We start from the raw sequence: 19177 nt of genomic DNA on the forward strand, positions 1-19177 counted from the left end.
GATAGATAAGAAGAGAGAAAATAAGAAGAGAGATGATGTGAAACAACATAGAGAAATAAATAGCTTGTGTATGAGTTATAAGTTTTAAAAATACATCCAAATCTTTGGGTTGATTCAAATACAATTTTTGACAATTTATAGTTGTACTTTAGGTTTTAATGTTTGTACGTTTCATGAAGTTAATAAAAGTCTATTGAAAATTTGAATACTTTTAGACTTTTATAGAGTTTTTAAAAGTTAATGTTGAATACCATTTGAATTTTTAAAATTCTATGAAAATCTATTTTGAATACAACTAAATTTCTATAGAGTATATAAAAATCTTAATTGAGTACATCTAGAGTTTTAAAATGCACAAAAGTCATTAAAAATCAATAAATTTCCTCCATTAATACACCTTCCTTAGAGTTTAAGCGACTTATTAATTTCGAACTTAATTTCAGAACAACTGTTAAACGAAAACCTGATGTATGGATCAAATTCTTGACATATATTAAATCTCACAATTTGTCACAAAATTCTAATGCTTGCTGCGTAGTGAATTCGCCTTCTTTGTATGTTCAAATGAAGACGAGATCAGAAAAAGAATGCAGATGCAAGTAAAGTGAGACAGATTTCGATTTTCATTCCTCCCTTTGGCTATGCAATAACATCATAAACACAGCAACCAAATGTAGAAAGATCAATAGAATATTTGTCCCATTTTATAATCAGCGATTCTCATCTACAAATACATAGGACTAACTCCTAAAAAAAACTGGTATGTTGATCACAGCAACAGACACGTAAATCCAAATGTTAACAAATAACCAACCACATGCACCAAGACAAATGTGTTGGATTCTCATATGAAAAAAAGGTAGAAGGGGACAATGCTGTTCAACGTGGCGGAGGGAACAAACGGGAATGAGAAGAGATGATGGCTTGCTGCACGTATCTCTTCGGATCATTGGGACAAGGCACCCACTGTATCTCGCTCATATTGGGTGTCTCCACGTAAGCCATGGTGAACTCCCCCACTTTCTCCACCTTCCCTCTCTTACCAGCCCTCAACACCAGATTGTTCCGACTGTATGAAAAGATGCCATTCACAAGGATTAGGATGTCGCCTCCCTCAAAAGCATCGCACTCGTCTCCCCAAAATTGGAAGTGCACTGAAGCTGTTTCATCTGCTACCAGCGCAAGGCAAGTCTTTTGCTGTCCTTCCAATACCACTGTTCCTTTGTCCAAGACAATGAATTTGGTGCTTATGTTGTTTTGCGCTGCTGGCACGATGTTCTTCAGAAGCTGGAGAGTTGTTTCTTGCTCCATCATACGTTCTCATCGCTTTGAGGTTAGCAGGGTTGATCCATCTATCGCACAAACGCAAATGCACAAAGCAGTTTGATGGAGATGAAACGAGCGGGATGCTACTCAGTTCAAGTAATCGAACGAACAGGAGGTTTGTAACCCTTTTTAAACACACATGAATGCATTACTATGATGACCATTAATGCATTACTATGTACATATTTAATTAACGAAACTCTAGCATGTCAGGCGGAGCTTATAATTTAAGAAAACACATGAGTTATGTTATCACAAAAAATTCATTATTCGCTACATTTGCAGCTATATTAAATGATTTAAAATTTGAAAATCAATTGAGTGCACTAAAAATACAACATTTAATGGCAGCATTCAAAAGTTAAACTAAACATGATGATCATACAACAATAGTCGCTTCAAATCAACCAACAATTAACACACTAATGCATAACATAATATAAATATGAATCAAAATATTGTTTTCCAATAAGAACTTCTTTCTCCGCCTATCAAATATGTATCATCCATGCCAAAATTTATGGGAGATTTCGAGAGCTCGGTGGTCTTTTTTCGATCGGCTATAGATGATCAAACAAGAACTTTGAAAGTAATTTGATATGTATGGTCCTAATGGAGTAGATGTGAGCACAAAGAAGCAATCACATTTGTAACGATGAACCCTTTTTCGATAATCCAGGCATGTGACTGTATCAACATCTTTATATATACATAAACGGATACATGACTTCTGCCTGGTAATTATTCAAAAACACGCAAAACCCCGACGCTTTCTAATTTGTTGTATGATAAAAACAAAAAAGACCAAATTTTTGGACAATTTTCCAGATTCAGCTTCAAAATTACACTCCTACATCACCTTCCTCGTTGAATTCCATGGGTTCAACCCAATAAATACACAGATTCCAATATCAAAGATAGAGCAATGTATCGAATTGCGAAAAGTGCGATTCCGAATGGGAGATCTCACTCGATAAATTATCCGATTCCACGGTTTATGTAGCTGGTTTGAGGAATCAATCGTTTCATCTACCGATTGAAAAATTTCCTTAACCAGCATCAGAATGTCACAATATATGAACAAAAACATCCAAGCTCCAAAAAAGCAATTAACTGCACAGAATTTAGCGAAGAAACATAACAATAAAAAAATAAAAATAAAAAAGTCATCGAGTCCAGAAAGTACCTCAAAATCCTTGCGAGCTCCAATTTTTCATCTTCAGAGATTGCGTTGTATATAAAGAGGAAGTGGCTGAGAGTTTAAGAATTAGGGTTTTAACTTTGAAGCATTGGGCCATTGGGGACAGTAATGGGCTTTTGGTTTCTAATGGGCTTTCCTAGGCCCAATCACGGTTGTTCTTCTTTGATCTAAGAGATTGGTTGACTAAAACCGTAAGTAGATTCAAAGCATACGACGTCGTATCCTGGGGTCAGTCTTTGTGGAGTTCGGGTTTCGGATTAAATCGGGTTGACCCGAACATATTTGGGTTTTATTGATTTCTTGATCCGATCCGATATTATGATTTTACGAAAATGTATCACAGGCTCAATGATTTCGGTTACTTTAGAGGTCCAAAAAGATCAAATTGGTTCACGAGTTTTTTTTAATAAGTTTGAGAAATATTTAATTTATATTTAAATTTAATTTCTCATGGTTCGTGAATAGAATTCGAGTCAAATCATTTTATTTAATAGTCGCGAGCTATTTACAAGCTTTAATGTTATATTAATATAATTATATATTTTCATCAAAAATGTTTAACTCTTCGAAATGAGCTCGAGTAATTTGAACTTTAAATATTTCTTATATTCGGTTAGTTTGCTCCTTTACTTGGGTTGGTGTAGTATATTATACTTTTTTGATGTCGTGCTACATATACAACAAGATTAGTACAACAATTTTTATAATACGAAAAAATTAATTTATCAAAATCTAATCATAAATACAATATAAAATCTCACAACACAATTTTTTGTAAATATCGATATAATTATATTAATTTTCAAAGTTTATCAATCTTTACAATATAAACCAAATTTATATTCTATGTTTTGTTTGATACATTTACGGTTGAACTTTATATAATATTTATTAATATCACAATATATAATTGAAGTACAAACCAAATTAATGATCAGCCGGGGACGATTGGGCCGTTGACTCTGTCGATGGTTTCGTCCATCGTGATTTGTAACAAAGCGCTTATGAGTTCATTGCACTTCATTTTTGGTGGTTTTTTTTTTTTTGGTTATTAATCATATTTGATACTCACGGAAAATTTAGGGTCCGATTCCAGCAAGTATCACTAGTACAGACACAGGTTTCAAAATTGTCCTGAGCCTGAAATCACGAATAACACCGTTAGAAGGGGGCCGGGAGGGTGTCCCGGCATAGCCACTCCGACGGTCAAGTCAGAGACTGATGATATGAGGGGAGAGCAGCTAGGGATGCTGCTGAAAACAGTATAAGTATATCAACTGAACACTCAAACCTGATATTCATAAGAGAATACGCATGGGCCCGTGATGGGCCATCCACTTTGGTTGGGTATGGGCCATGGGTCTGACGTCTGGTTTGGGCCTAACCTTAGTGAGCTCATCTATGGAGTATCAATGTTATTTTAATTTCGGATGAACTTTGTGAGAAATGTAGGATTGAGTGCTTCAAATTCGAATGTTCTGTTGTTTATTTCCGTTGCTAATCTGTGGTAAAGCTTTGAAGCAGTTAAACTAGCTGGCGTCTAGTACTGGTTACTTTCTGTTCTCTTCACGTGGCACTATGGAAGAAGCTTTTTGAGCACAAACAAATAGATTCACAAACCGTGATTGGATTCGGTATTCTAAATGGAATTTCGATTGGATTGTTAAATCTCAGCTTAGGTTTCAATTCTGTTGGTTTTTATCAGGTAAAAAATTTTCTTGTTTATGTTTCTTTACCGACAGGTTCAACCCTGAGCTGTTGCATTCTTGCTGACTTAAAGGTGTACTTTTATTACTTGACCAGATGACTAAGCTGGCAATTATCCTATGCACGGTACTATTGGAAACCCTTTTCTTGGGCAAAACATTGAGGTGGGTGCTCGCTCCCACAGATCAACGTCACATTCGACAACGATGCCAACGGTACACAAAACGTGGCAGCGGAGGATAAAACAGCGGGCGTTAAAGAACAAGATCACGATCACGAATGACAAGGGTAGATTGAGCAAGGAAGCAAGATTAAAACAAGAACCGATTACTTATCTTTGGCTTAGATTCTTAAAATGAAGAAATCTGATAAAAAAAACTGTAATCGAAACCGAGTTAATGAGATGCTATAATAAGCAAAAGTGCAAATCTAATGGTCAACATTGGCCCAAATACGTAGGAACCATGTTCGAGCTCATTGGAGACGAAACATCAAATTTAAGATCCAATTGTAACAAACTTCTCACGGGTAAAAATGCAAATCTAATGGTTAACACTGGCCCGAAGACGTAGAAAACATGTTTGAGCTCATTGGAGACGAAACATCAAATTTAAGATCTATTTATAACAAACTTCTCCCGTATATGATAGACAACACTTAAAATTGTTGTTTTTGTTGAGAGTAAACTTCTTCGAAAGAGGTTTTTCAAAACAATATTTGAAGCACTCATTCAATGCAACTCTTTTAACACATCCATCCAATTAAATTTTCATTAAATTAAAATTGAAATAAAAACAATAGTTTGATTATTCATCTCGAAATTAATTAAATAAAATGCCATTAATTAACCAATTCATCCAAATTTTGAAACTTGATCAAGGTCCAAGTGGACATGAAGACTATTGAATATCTGTTAATGCTATTTAATCAACAATAATAAATAACTAATAAATCCAACAATACACAATTATTTATTATTAGTACATTAACATTATTTATATAAAAAAAGGGTACATTCACAAATAGTTTGCTTTCATCATATGGCAGGATTGGGGAGTTTACAAATAATTTTAATAATTTTTATTACATGATATTTTATGGTGCACACACATTATTAAGAATAATGTTACGATGTAGACAAAAAATATGTCGTCCTTGTTGTGAAAAAGTAAAAATTTACGGTAAAAAGTAAAAATCTCAAACTCTCAAAATTATCATACTACACACTTTATAATATTTTTCTCTCAACTCAATTGTGATTTTCTTCACAAATGAGATATCTATTTATAGAAAATCTTTACAAATAATCCAAAAATAAATTACATCATTACCTTCATCATCACACACAAATTTCAATATTCAACACCTAATTTTACCTAATTTTCAACATTCAAATATTCAACATTCAATATTCAAATATTCAATATTAAAATATTAATTTTCAACCCTCCCCTTTGTTATGATGATCATAATGATTGTTTTCATTACGTGTTTTTATACTGACTCGTTAAAAACCTTACTAGGAAAAACTCATTGGGATAAAAACCATAGTAAGGGAAAAAGAGTGCAGTCACGTAAACTCCCCCTCATGTTGACACGAACAATTCTTCACAGATTTCGTAGATTGCGCATCCCAATATTATATATATGCTTTCTGAATATTGTCGTAGGAAGTGCCTTTGTGAAGAGATCTGATGAGTTTTCACTTGATTGAATGTGACGAACATCAATATATTTGTTCTTCTCAAGCTCCTTGGTGAATGCGAAGAACTTAGGAGGAATATGTTTAGTTCAGTCGCTTTTTATATATCCTTCTTTCATTTGAGCAACACATGCAGCATTATCTTCATATAGTATCACAGGCTTCTCGTCGAATGATAATCCGCATGAGATTTGGATATGTTGAGTCATTGATTTTAACCACACACATTCACGGCTTGCTTCATGTAGTGCAATAATCTCGGCATGATTTGATGAAGTTGTTACAAGTGTTTGTTTCTGTGAACGCCAAGAAATTGCAGTGCCTCCACGAGTAAATACATATCCAGTTTGAGAACGTGCTTTGTGTGGATCAGATAAGTATCCAGCATCGGCATAACCAATTATACTTGGATTAGCATCTTTTGAATACAAAAGTCCCAAGTCTGTCGTTCCTCGTAGATAACGGAATATATGTTTAATTCCGTTCCAGTGTCTCTTTGTTGGATATGTGCTAAATCTTGCCAATAAATTTACGGCAAAAGATATATCAGGCCTTGTACAATTTGTAAGATACATAAGGGCACCGATAGCACTTAAATATGGTACTTCTGGACCAAGAATATCTTCATCATCTTCACATGGACGGAATGGATCTTTTTTTATGTTTAATGATCTAAAAACCATTGGAGTACTTAAAGGATTTGATTTATCCATATTAAAACGTTTAAGGATCTTTTCTGTATAATTTTTCTAGTGAACAAATATTCCACATTCTTTTTGTTCAATTTGTAAACCCAGACAATACTTGGTTTTTCCAAGATCCTTCATTTCAAATTCTTCCTTCAAGTATGACACAACTTCATGAATTTCATTATTTGTTCCAATGATGTTTAAATCATCAACATATAGAGCAATAATTACGCATCCGGATGTTGTTTTCATAATGAAAACACAAAGGCATATTGAATTATTTACATATCCCTTTTTCATCAAGTGATAACTTAGCAGATTATACCACATTCGGCCGGATTGCTTTAACTCATATAATGATCTTTGCAATTTCCCAGAATAACATTCTCTGGGTTTTGAACTTTGTGCTTCAGACATCTTAAATCTCTCAGGGATTTTCATATATATATTACTGTCAAGTGATCCATATAAATAAACTATAACAACATCCATAAGACGCATTTCTAAATTTTCAGATACTGCCAGGCTAATCAAATACCGAAACGTAATTGCATCCATCACGGGAGAATACGTTTCTTCATAATCAATTTCAGGCCTTTGAGAAAAACCTTGTGCAACAAATCGAGCTTTATATCTTATTATTTCATTTTTCTCATTTCGCTTTCGAATAAAAACCCATTTGTATCCAACAGGTGTTACACCTTCAGGTGTAAGGACTATAGGTCCAAAAACAGTACGTTTATTTAGCGAATCCAATTCAACCTGGATGGCATCTTTCCCCCCCACTCAATCATGCCGATTTTTACATTCACCAAAAGATTTTGGTTTATGATCTTCATTATCATTTATGATGTCGATTGTCACATTATAAGAAAATATATCATCGATTTATTCTATATCTTTTCGTTTCCATAGTTTTCCAGTATTAATATAATTGATAGAGATTTCATGATTCTCGTCAGTTTGTGGTTCTGACATAACATTTTTATCATCATGTGTTTCTTCAGGGACATCATTCTCTATTTTGTGATCATCATGTGTTTCATCAGGAACATCATTCTCTATTTTGTGATCATTGTGTTTCTCTATGAATTTTCTTTTTCGAGGATTTTTATCCTTGGAACTGACTGGCTTTCCATGCTTCAGGTGTTTTACGACATCATGACTTTGTTCAAATAGCTTTTACAGCATGTATATATGATTTAGTTACCCTTTTTGCATCTGTAAATGCATATGGTATTTGATTTGCTATTCTTTGCAAGTGCACAATTTGCTGTACATCTTTTTCACATTGTTTTGTTCTTGGATCCAGATGTAACAATGATGATACATACCATGTAATTTCCTTTTCGGTATGTTTCTTGTCTCTCCCTAACATTGGGAAGATTTCCTCATTAAAATGACCATCAGCAAAACGTGCTGTGAACACGTCGCCTGTCTGAGGTTCAAGATATCGAATGATTGATGGACTATCATAACCGATATAAATTCCAATCTTTCTTTGAGATCTCATTTTCTTTCGTTGATGTGGTGCAATAGGCACATACACCATACATCCAAAAATTCTCAGATGAGAAATGTCTGGTTCTTTACCAAATGCAAACTGCAATGGGGAGTATTTATGATATGCACTTGATCTGATACGAATTAATGAAGCAGCATGTAAAATTGCATGTCCCCATATAGAAATAAGAAGCTTTGTTTTCATAATCATTGGTCTAGCAATCGTTTGCAGACGTTTAATCAATGATTCAGCCAATCCATTCTGTGTATGTACATGAGCAACAGGATGCTCAACAATGATTCCCATAGACATACAATAATCATTGAAAGTCTGGGAAGTAAATTCACCAGCATTATCAAGTCTAATTTTCTTGATTGTATAATCGGGAAATTGATTGCTCAATTTTATTATTTGAGCAAGTAATCTTGCAAATGCAACATTTCGAGTTGACAATAAACATACATGTGACCATCTGCTGGAGGCATCAATCAATACCATAAAGTATCTGAATGGTCCACATGGTGGATGGATTGGTCCACAAATATCACCCTGAATACGTTCAAGAAACATTGGTGATTCAGTTTGGATTTTGGCTGGTGATGGTCTTATAATAAGTTTTCCAAGAGAACATGCTTTACATTGAAACTTATTATTCTGAAAGATCTTCTGGTCTTTCAACGGATGACCATGTGTATTTTCTATAATTCTTCGCATCATTGTTGAACCAGGATGTCCTAATCGATCATGCCAATTGGTTAATATTGAAGAATTATCAACTACCATGTTTGATTCAATGGGACGTATATGTGTATAATGCAATCCAGTAGGGAGCATTGGTAGTTTTTCAATCACATATTTCTTTCCTGATTTATATGTGGTAAGACACATATATTTCTCATTCCCTTCATTCATTGTTTGAGTATCATACCCATGGGAATATATATCATTAAAACTCAACAAATTTCTTTTCGATTGTGGTGAATATAAAGCATCATTGATCAAAAATTTTGTACCATTAGGTAACAAAAATTGTGCTTTACCACATCCTTTAATCAAGTCTACAGGACCTGATATTGTATTCACCGTTGTTTTTGTTGGTTTTAGTTCCAAGAAATATCTTTTATCTCGGAGGATAGTGTGCGTTGTACCACTATCAGGTATGCAAACTTCAGCTTGGTTCATAGCATTTTCCATATTTGAACTTCAAAAAAATATGCAATGAAATAAAATTACTGACAATAAAATACAATACAATAAAACACACTATAAAATATTATCATACGAGTACATGAAAAAATAAAATATTTTACATATTTATTCCACCATCAAATTGATCATTATCTGAGAAATCAATCAGAAAATCTCCAGCATCAAAATGAGTTGAACCACTCAAAGGTTCACTGTGTTCAGTAAAGTCGGTCTCTTTTTCTTTCCCCTTTATTGATTCTTTATAAAGTTTACAAAGGTGCTCAGGGGCTCGACAAATACGGGACCAATGTCCTGGAGTACCACATCTGAAATAAGAACTTTCAAATCTTTTTGAGTGATTCTCATTAACACTCATATTCTCTTGATGTCTTTTCGGTGGATAGGCTCTTTTGAGATGAGTTATAGAAATAACTATCTCGATTATTTTCAAAACCACGGCCGCGTCCACGACCACTTCCACGTCCACGTCCACGTCCACGACCTCGATTTTGTCCTCGACCAAAATCTTGTCGATAACTTTGATTTTGGTTTCCAGGTTTAAATTCATTTTTGCTTACGACATTTACTTCAAGAAATGCCGTTGAACCAGTGGGTCGTGCCTGATGATTTCTCATTAAAAGCTCATTATTCTTTTCCGTCACAAGGAGACAGATGATTAGTTCAGAATATCTCAAAAATCCACGCACTCTATATTGTTGTTGTAGAGTTATATTCGATGCGTGAAAAGTGGAAAATGTTTTTTCAAGCATTTCCAATTCAGTAATCTCATGCCCACAAAATTTCAGGTGCGAGATTATTCTATACATCGCCGAGATGTAATCACTGACTTTCTTAAAATCTTGGAATCTCAACGTATGCCATTCATCCCGGGCGGTCGGAAGTATAACTTCCTTTATATGTTCGAATATTTCTTTTATTCCTTTCCACAAAGCCATTGGATCTTTTTCAATTAGATATTCACGTTTTAATCCCTCGTCGAGATGTCGACGCAAAAATATCACGGCTCTTGCCTTTTCTTGTGATGTGCATATGCCATTTTGTTTTATGGTCTCATTTAGACCTAATGACTCCAGATGCATTTCTACATCGAGAGTCCATGGCATATAATTTTTTCCCGTAATATCAAGAGCAATGAATTCGAGCTTTGCTAAGTTTGACATGGTGGTACTAAAAAAAATTACGATGCATTTTATTAGTTAATGAATATNAATTTTAGAGAAGAAGAGAAAGTTGGAGTGATTGAATGTGTTTGTGAGATCATATTTATAGGGCAAAAACTAGCCGTTTTGTTACCGTTTATGACCGTTGGTGTACAAGAAAATAAATGTATGTATTTGTATAATTTAATGGTAATAATATGGTGTATATAATATTAGTAATGTTTTAAATAATTATGTATATCATATCACAATATTATAATGAGGTGTCATAAGATATATTGTTTAAAAACCTTATAGACTTTTATACTTGTCGTATCCCTTACCGGGAGTGTGGGATGTCGTCTTAACATCCTCCCAGGATTTATAACAAGTTTTTGAAAAATTTATTTTATTATAACATTATATTATATATTAAATATATACACAATAAATAAATAAACAGTAAAATAAATATTATTACTGTTGTTACCTTTTTCTTCTGTTTTGGAGCTTGAAAAAATATGGAAGACTTTTAGAGCTTCGTGCTGATAACGTGTTGTGAAAAAATAAAAATTTACGGTAAAAAGTAAAAATCTCAAACTCTCAAAACACACTACACACTTTATAATATTTTTCTCTCAACTCAATTGTGATTTTCTTCACAAATGAGAGATCTATTTATAGAAAATCTTTATAAATAATCCAAAAATAAATTACATCATTACCTTCATCATCACACACAAATTTCAATATTCAACACCTAATTTTACCTAATTTTCAACATTCAAATATTCAACATTCAATATTCAAATATTCAATATTAAAATATTAATTTTCAACAGTCCTGATTTTTTTGTGATTTCTTCTTTTTTTATTTCATTGCTTCAAATTACAATTAATTACTTATTAATTTTTACAGTTATAGTGTGACCATTTTAAAATATAATAATTTCAAAACTATAATAAAGTTTTTCATTATTTTTTACAATTATGATATTATTGTTAGAGTAGGTGTCCGACAATCTTACTAGTGGCTCGGACTTTTATTGACTCTAATGTAAAACAATCCTTATTATAACAATATTTTACGATTCTATTCGATTATGGCATTATACTTTATATGTATACCCATGCAACCTGCATAGATAAAGTCCTTGAATATACAATAGGTACTATGAGGTCTGCGTCACAACGTAAGATTATGAAACTCATTAGGAAGCGTACCGTATATTCTAAAAAGGTTCCTAGTCGAATCAGCCGTCTAAAACAAATATAAAGGTCGCTCGATCTCGAGAATAGCATCTGTGATGTAAACGCCATGTTTCATTGGCAAGGACATGGAGATGTCCATTCATAAGGATAGGCGATCATATGATGATGCACTGAACAACCATCCCTCGGACTGTCCAAGTGGTTCTCACTTATCAAGTGGAATAGTCCGTAGTTATGGTGTCCTATGACCCGAGAAAATGTAGTGGATATACGTACTAGCATTCACTTTGATCCGTTTACCGACTCCATCGAGGGTCATCAGGTGACGAGGTTGGGTGTAGTTTCGAAATACGTAGGAGCAAATACATTGTATTCGGGGATTCACGTTTCGCCTGCGGGTGAAGATATCCTATGTGATCTGATGGGCTAATAGTGCAAAACGTATCTGGATAAAGCAAGAAATGTGTTTCAGGGAAAGGTGTTTTCCTAGTTGCACATATCATGCTACTATTAGTACTCAAAGATAAAATCGCATCGTTATCGAATTAACATGCAACTCTCGATATATTAATGGTTGCAGATTCGATCGGGATATATATGTTGAAGGGACCATACTGTACGCTAACCATGACTAAAAGTTATTGCAGGCACTATCAATGATACCTAAGGGATCATGGGACGATGCTACTAGACGCTCTTACCATGATCTGATGGGTGCAATCAGAAATGACTTCTGATATTCTTGATCAAGGAGTTAATGAAAAGAATGGGGTTAACTAAGGTAAACTCGAATAAGAATAAATGTTATTCTGAATCACATGGAGATGTGAACCCACGGTTAGCTGTATCCCTGAACCATTGAATGTCACACAAGTATCGAATTCTGTGTTCACGTTGAGATAGTCAAATTTCAAAGAGTAGGGATTTGACAATTATAGTCTGATGGAGATCAAACAGGAAGAGTTTATGAGCAAATTCCATATGATGGAAGAAATGGTAGTTAGCATGTTTGCTAAATAAGGAGGAGAGTGAAACTGCCTGTTTTGTGAAGGAGTTCACTAAAACCGGCAGTTGTCCAATATGGTAAATGAAAATTTTGATCTTCAAAATTTTCGATTTTCATTATATGAACAGAACTTGTTGAAAACCAAATTCTGGATTCTGGAGTTTGACAAACTGATCAACCAACTGATACGCGCAAGTACATTCAATAACTGGACTTAATAACTGAAATCAGCTAACTGATCAGTTGGAAACTGATTTATGCTAAAGCATCCTTCAACTGAACATGTCTCGGGAAAGAACGATCAACCGACAAAGAGACATAGAAGATTGCAACGCCGCACTTAAATCAATACAGCTTAGAACAACGCATTTCGGCGAAAGCAGTTAAGACGCCGCATCACAATAAATGAAGGAAAAAATATCCAAGGAATAATCAAGTAAAAAATCAACGGATACAAAGATTCAAATTCATCTTAAGTTACCGTTGGAAAGGAAGCATATAAATAAGTGAACAAAACAGCTGAGAAGAAGAACCATCAACGCATTATTGAAGCTTGCTGTTACGCTGCTAAAATCACAATTCACAGCTCACGTATATCAGATATATCGGTAGCATCTAAAGCTACACTTTGAGCGTTTTAGCACTTTGTAATTCAATCAAGAATATATCAGTTGTGCTAAAATCAGTCACGAACTTATAAAAGCTGTTGTATGCTAAGAGTTTCAGTTTTGGCAGTGTTAAGTCCAAACTGAAGTGGGTCAGTACAAGTCTTGTATTCGATCAAAATCTTTTAGTGGAAATCCTATCCTTGAGATAGAAGGGGTGACGTAGGAGTGATTGAAATCTCCGAACATCCAGAAACAATCCTTGCGTACTTTATTTCAGTTATTTTTCGCAACTACTATTAATTTAACTGATTGTCATTGACCAACAAGATTCCGAGAATCAGTTTGTCACCAAACTGAATTCAAAATTCGAAAAGATTCATTTTAATTGTGAGTGTTTATTCAAACACCCTTCTAAACACTCTTGATACGTTAATCGATCCTATCAGAACTTGTATTCTTGATACATTGGCGCTTTCGGATCGTCGATCGTGATTTTAATGAGTTCGGAATCATTTATTTAGTAAATTTGGAATTTACTAATTAAATGTTGGTGCTAGTGGTGGTGACTACTAACATGTACAAATTCCCATAAATGTTATACAGGAGTCTAGAATTAAATTAACCAATGAGTTGATTTATAAATTAAATAATGTTTATTTAATTTGATTTACATATACATGTATATATTTTATATGATGATATAAAATATGTGTATATGGTATTATTATTATATCATGTATTATTAAAAATTAATAAATACATTATATATTAATTATATGAGAGTTTTAAATATAATGAAATTATTAAACTCCTATTGGGAGAGAGACTTGTAATGAGATCAGGAGTCAGCCCCTATACATGCACCACTAAGACTCATAATTAAAAAAGATAATCTTGCTCACAAATTTTCTCCCTCCCTTTGGAAGAAAAACCCACGGACACAAATTTTGGCCCTCCTAGTTCTTCCACCATCACGCTACCGACGCTACACCGTCTCCGGATTTTGGAAATTCGGAAGCTACAGTCTCAATGCACAAATTGTTTGAATTACTAGTGCAAACCAACAAAGAAAATAATCTCTAATCGTGTACCTGATTAGACGACCAAAAAGAGATCCGTTCGTAGGGAATTACAAGGAGGACTATCTTGTTCATATCGGAATAGTTTGAAGTTCAGCTTTTAATACGTGCAGGTATAATCGCTTAATGCCCTAGGAATGTTTTGTTAAACACACGACGCCCAAGAAAAGTTTTAAACTTCCGCGTGTTGGGTGCGAGAATTCGNTAAACATGCAACACGTGCGCCGATTCACTGTTATATAATAAGCAAAAAAGCCAAGAAAACTTATAATATTCACTTTCGTAAAAAAACATGCATCAGTACTTTAATTAACATATCTTATCCTAATTAATATGCTCAAGTGAGCAAAGCTATGGCAATTCCAACTCAAAGGGAATATATTCCTTGAACAAATGTATACTGTACTATGAATTTTAACCTTTTTTTTGGTCGTCTGTGCTTATACATACATTCTCCAACAAACAAGCCAACACACACTTCAACTCCTGTGCAGTTTGGATTGAGGAACCGGACTTCGTGAATGAATGATCGCAGCAGCAATGGCGAACGACTGCAAAACTGAGAGATTCGACTGAAAATTGATGTAAAACAAGCCGTCGTGTCTATTCACCATTTTCATGACGGGAATAGTCTGTTTTGAACCCTGTAAAAGGATGCCGAATGGTTAGCTCTGAGCTTTACCGCATGAGAACCGCTGATTGATGCGTTTAAAGGACTCGAAATAGTTGACGAAAGTAATCATCTCACAAAAAAAGTAACAAAATAAATGAGGTACGTAGTCAATAGTAAAGTTCTTATGAAGCCATTCGAACTTCTTATACAGATCAACATGGATTCAGAAGTAATATGGTGAGAAACATAATGTCATGTAGGGCTCCTTTACATATTTGAACCAACCCATTACACCTCTTCACTCGGACCATTTGCTCCAATGGTAAGCCGGAGTCGAATTGATATCATGTATCTCTTTGATCCGTAGGATAAGCAGCAAATAAATGAAGCTTAACTGAATTTAACTATGAAATACTATGCGTCTATTTTCGTTTTGCAAGAATGACCAACTCAGTCCATAATAAAAACATTCAAAATTTTTGGATATTTCATGAAAGAAGATAATAGATGGAAGAGTAAGCATACCTGTATGAAGAGATCAGTTGAGTTACATTCTTGTGAATCATCATCTAAGCGGGATAAATCCGTGCAGCTCGACTTGGTGTTGAGAATTGTTAGCGGGCAGCCAATATCCCATCCCCCACAGTCGCACCGGCCACCATTGATCCAACGCTCGATAAGACTCGAAGGGCCACTGTTTATTGTTCTCGGTCCACCATGAAAACCAGCAGGAATAAGAACGTCGATTGTTGTGGAGCGTTGCACAGAATTTTGAGTACATTTGGAGGGCATCGAGTTCTCTAAAGAGGTCTCTAAAGACGTATTATTTCCGGGTTTCTTGAGAAACTTCATTCCCCATCCTCCAAAATCAGCCACCTTACTATTGCCAAAGACATGATCTTTCACGACAATGGCAGCTGACTCAATATCTTGCACGTGCTTACTTTCTGCACCATCCTCGTATTGATCGAAACTTTCCTGTGTTTCTCGAGAAGGGTTTGAAGATGCATCTTCAAGAATAGCACGAGGTGCCTCATTCTTGTAGAATGTTCTGTGCTTATACGAGCGACTAGACCTAAAAACATCCACAACTTTCTTAGTCAGCATCTTGTTCTTCTTAAGTGTGTGATTCGAGGTTTGTATCTTCCCATGATGATCGTGGTTGGAAACAGAAAGAACAAACCGAGTTTCAATGACGTCCGAGTTATCTGAACATAATGTGATTGAATTAGAAACTCGCATCGTGCCAACTTTTTCCAAATAAATTTCACAGGAATTGTTTCCTTTCTTGCCCCCTTTCCTTGAATGGAAAGTGTAAACACAATCCAAAACTTTATCATCTAAAGATTCGACCTTGGACAAGTCGGCTACATAGACCTCTGGCCTATCATCCACGGTGTAAACATAGTGCGGTAGCCCATTCTTCCATGCACATGTTAGCATTCCTTGATACATGGTAGCGGATGTGGAACAAGACGACTGATCTGAGCTACTTGAGTTTGTGCTTGATGTAGAAACAGCCCTTTTGTGAACAGGTTCAGATACATATTTGTCATCGGGAACTGTTACTTTATGAGATGATTTGCTGTTTATTTCATTAGTAGAGGCGAGTAGATCAGGATTAACCGATTCAGTATCAACATGTAAACTTACTTTTCCATCTTCGACACCATTATCTAACGACCCAAATCGTTGAAGCAAAGGGCTTTTCATGATGTTGATCATACTTGAGCTACGGGTAACAGGGTTAAACGTCCATTCACCACTTGAGTTTACCACAACATCCGTTCCAAACGCAAAAGACGGAGATTCAACAGTTAATCTACCCATTTCACACGAACTTCTATTCATACTTTTGGTTAAATTACTTGCATCACAGGACAATGTATCCACTTTTGAGGCGATATTCCAAGCAGCAAACTTACGTATTGACTCGAGGCAACGAAGAGCATACTTCTCATCAAAGTTTGTAATATGCTTAGGAATACTATTATGTAATCCATGAAAGTTTTGAAAGAAGAACTTACTAGGTGTTGCATATATACATGAACTTTGAATGTTTAATATTAGAGTTTGCTCAGGCTCTGGTTTTCTACAGCATTTTCGCGATACAAGAATCCCCCCTTCTACTAATTCAAGATCTTCTGTAGTACAGATCATAGTATTTTCTTCGTTTTCCCCATTGTCTCTCGGGTCGATACTCATGCTCTGTCTTATAGCTTCAAGGGAGAGGTAGTCACTCAAAATCAAATAAAAAGTCCTCTTTTCACTCGTAGCTTCTACTATATACTGATGTAAAATTTAGATCCAAGCAACCTAATACATTACTCATCCCTGAACCAATCTGGAAACATAACAACAAAATCAGTTGGTTTTATTCGGTTTGAAAGAAAATCAAAACAAAACAGCTAAGAAATATGTTTGAATCTCGATTAGAGCGACCGGACTCGATTCATGTTTCAAAATATAGTCAATAAACTCTAGCTGATGAATTTCCATGCACCTGCTTCTGATGAAAATGATTATTATATGCGTAACAAACAATTTGAAATTTATAAAAACATAACCTCTCTTAGATAACAAAAAGATAATTAAATACAGAAACTGACTTTTGACAAATTTCTCTCCAGTAGGTTCCTGTTTATCAACGAGAATCATCTGTATACAGATTAATAAAAAAAAATCTAGATCAAACCTAATCACCAAAATTAAACGCTTAAATCCAGAATCTTGCCAACAAAATACCAATATTTTTAGTAAATTTCCTTTAAGTCAAAAGCAAAAAGACTAAACCATTTCAATAACCATATGACCTCACTTAAATTAATCCATGAAGAATACTAAGAACCCAAAGAATATGGGGAAACGATCACATATATTATATGTCAACATAGCTAAATAAGATAATTTAAGAAACACAACCCACAATAAAGTTGCAAACTTTACACCAAAAAACAACAGTAAAATCATATTACATGCATCATAGATCACGATTCATGTGAACTAATTTCTTCACCAAAAGAACTAGATTTAAGGCTTAAGCATCTTCTTCCAATCCATCCTCAAAAACAGTGAAAAAAACTAAACAAAAAACGTACAAACTCAATTTCAAACCATACCCACAAACTAAAACGTCATTATTATCAAGAAAACGCATCATTTAAGCTCAAAATGCAATTTCTCGAAGGGAAAAAATATGGGTTTCAAAGGAAAAAACTTTACCTACCTTCAAATGAAAGAACCAGAGCATGAGCTGCACCACTCGAATCTTTTCAACCCACAACTAGAAAGAAATTACTGATTTTACACAGAATATAGATTCTGATTCTTCTATAAACAAAAAAGAGAGATAATCCAAGAACAGAAACCAAAAGACTGCAAGAACATATGATTTGAGGAAATGGAAAAAAAAATTTCACTGAATAGTATGGTTATAAATCAACTTATGCCGCGTTTAATCTTGGAAAAAAATTTAATGGTAGGTCCCCCTCGTGCCTGATTCTTGCAAACTTCATGGTCAAATCAAAAGCAAAAAAAAAATTAAATTAAAATTTAGAAAATACACCAAATGGTTAAACCTATATGTACCTTGCATTGTGTGCGTACATGGGATTTGTAAGTGAAAGTGACGGGGTGTTTCTTGATACATTTTTCTATACAAATAATGTTTAGGGAGGCAAAAGATCTTGAAACGAACAATGTTTAGTCCAAATATCGCTTTCTGAATTAAATTTTTTATACTAATTTATAAGATTTTGAAAAGGATTAATAGATTAATTTATGACACAGTCCTATATTGAATATTTTGATGATCATATAATGTAATAAAAATATATAATATCATATTAATGAAATAAAAGGGGTTGAAGGTTGAAAGATGTATGAGCTGTTAGGCATAAGAAGTACAAAATTCACATGCTCATGGGGCCACAGGGAAGCTAACGCCATGAAAAACAAAGCACATATAAAAAGGAAAGACAGAGACAAATAAATAATGGGACCCCTTTTGTTATTTCTCATACACGTGATGTGGTGTGGATACGTATTTTTTGTGATTAATAAAAAGAATAGTTTTTATGTATCGTAAAAATAAAATATTTTTTTGTGATTAGTAAAAAGAATAATCTTTATGTATCGTAAAAATAAAATAGACGATGATATGGCACAACGACGTCTGTATTT

General features: G+C 34.3%; 1 protein-coding gene across 7 annotated transcripts; it reads right to left on the bottom strand.

Moving 5' to 3' along the window:
• Positions 1–665: 665 nt before the first annotated feature.
• On the bottom strand, positions 666–18546 carry LOC140963488 (uncharacterized). Of its 7 annotated transcripts, none has more exons than XM_073422834.1 (3): positions 18222–18529; positions 15521–17339; positions 14643–15026 (listed from the first exon to the last, which is right to left on the bottom strand). In XM_073422834.1, exons 2-3 carry the CDS (start codon positions 17198–17200, stop codon positions 14862–14864), a joined length of 1845 nt encoding a protein of 614 aa, XP_073278935.1. In that variant the 5' UTR covers positions 17201–17339; positions 18222–18529; the 3' UTR covers positions 14643–14861. The 7 variants fall into 7 exon arrangements, with proteins under 7 accessions (XP_073278980.1, XP_073278972.1, XP_073278957.1 ...); XM_073422842.1 differs by having other exon boundaries at positions 18218–18529; XM_073422879.1 differs by lacking the exons at positions 14643–15026; positions 15521–17339 and adding an exon at positions 666–1319 and having other exon boundaries at positions 18222–18546.
• Positions 18547–19177: the final 631 nt, after the last annotated feature.

Source organism: Primulina huaijiensis, chromosome 2 (assembly GCF_012295235.1).
Source record: "Primulina huaijiensis isolate GDHJ02 chromosome 2, ASM1229523v2, whole genome shotgun sequence".
NCBI classification, from domain to species: domain Eukaryota; kingdom Viridiplantae; phylum Streptophyta; class Magnoliopsida; order Lamiales; family Gesneriaceae; genus Primulina; species Primulina huaijiensis.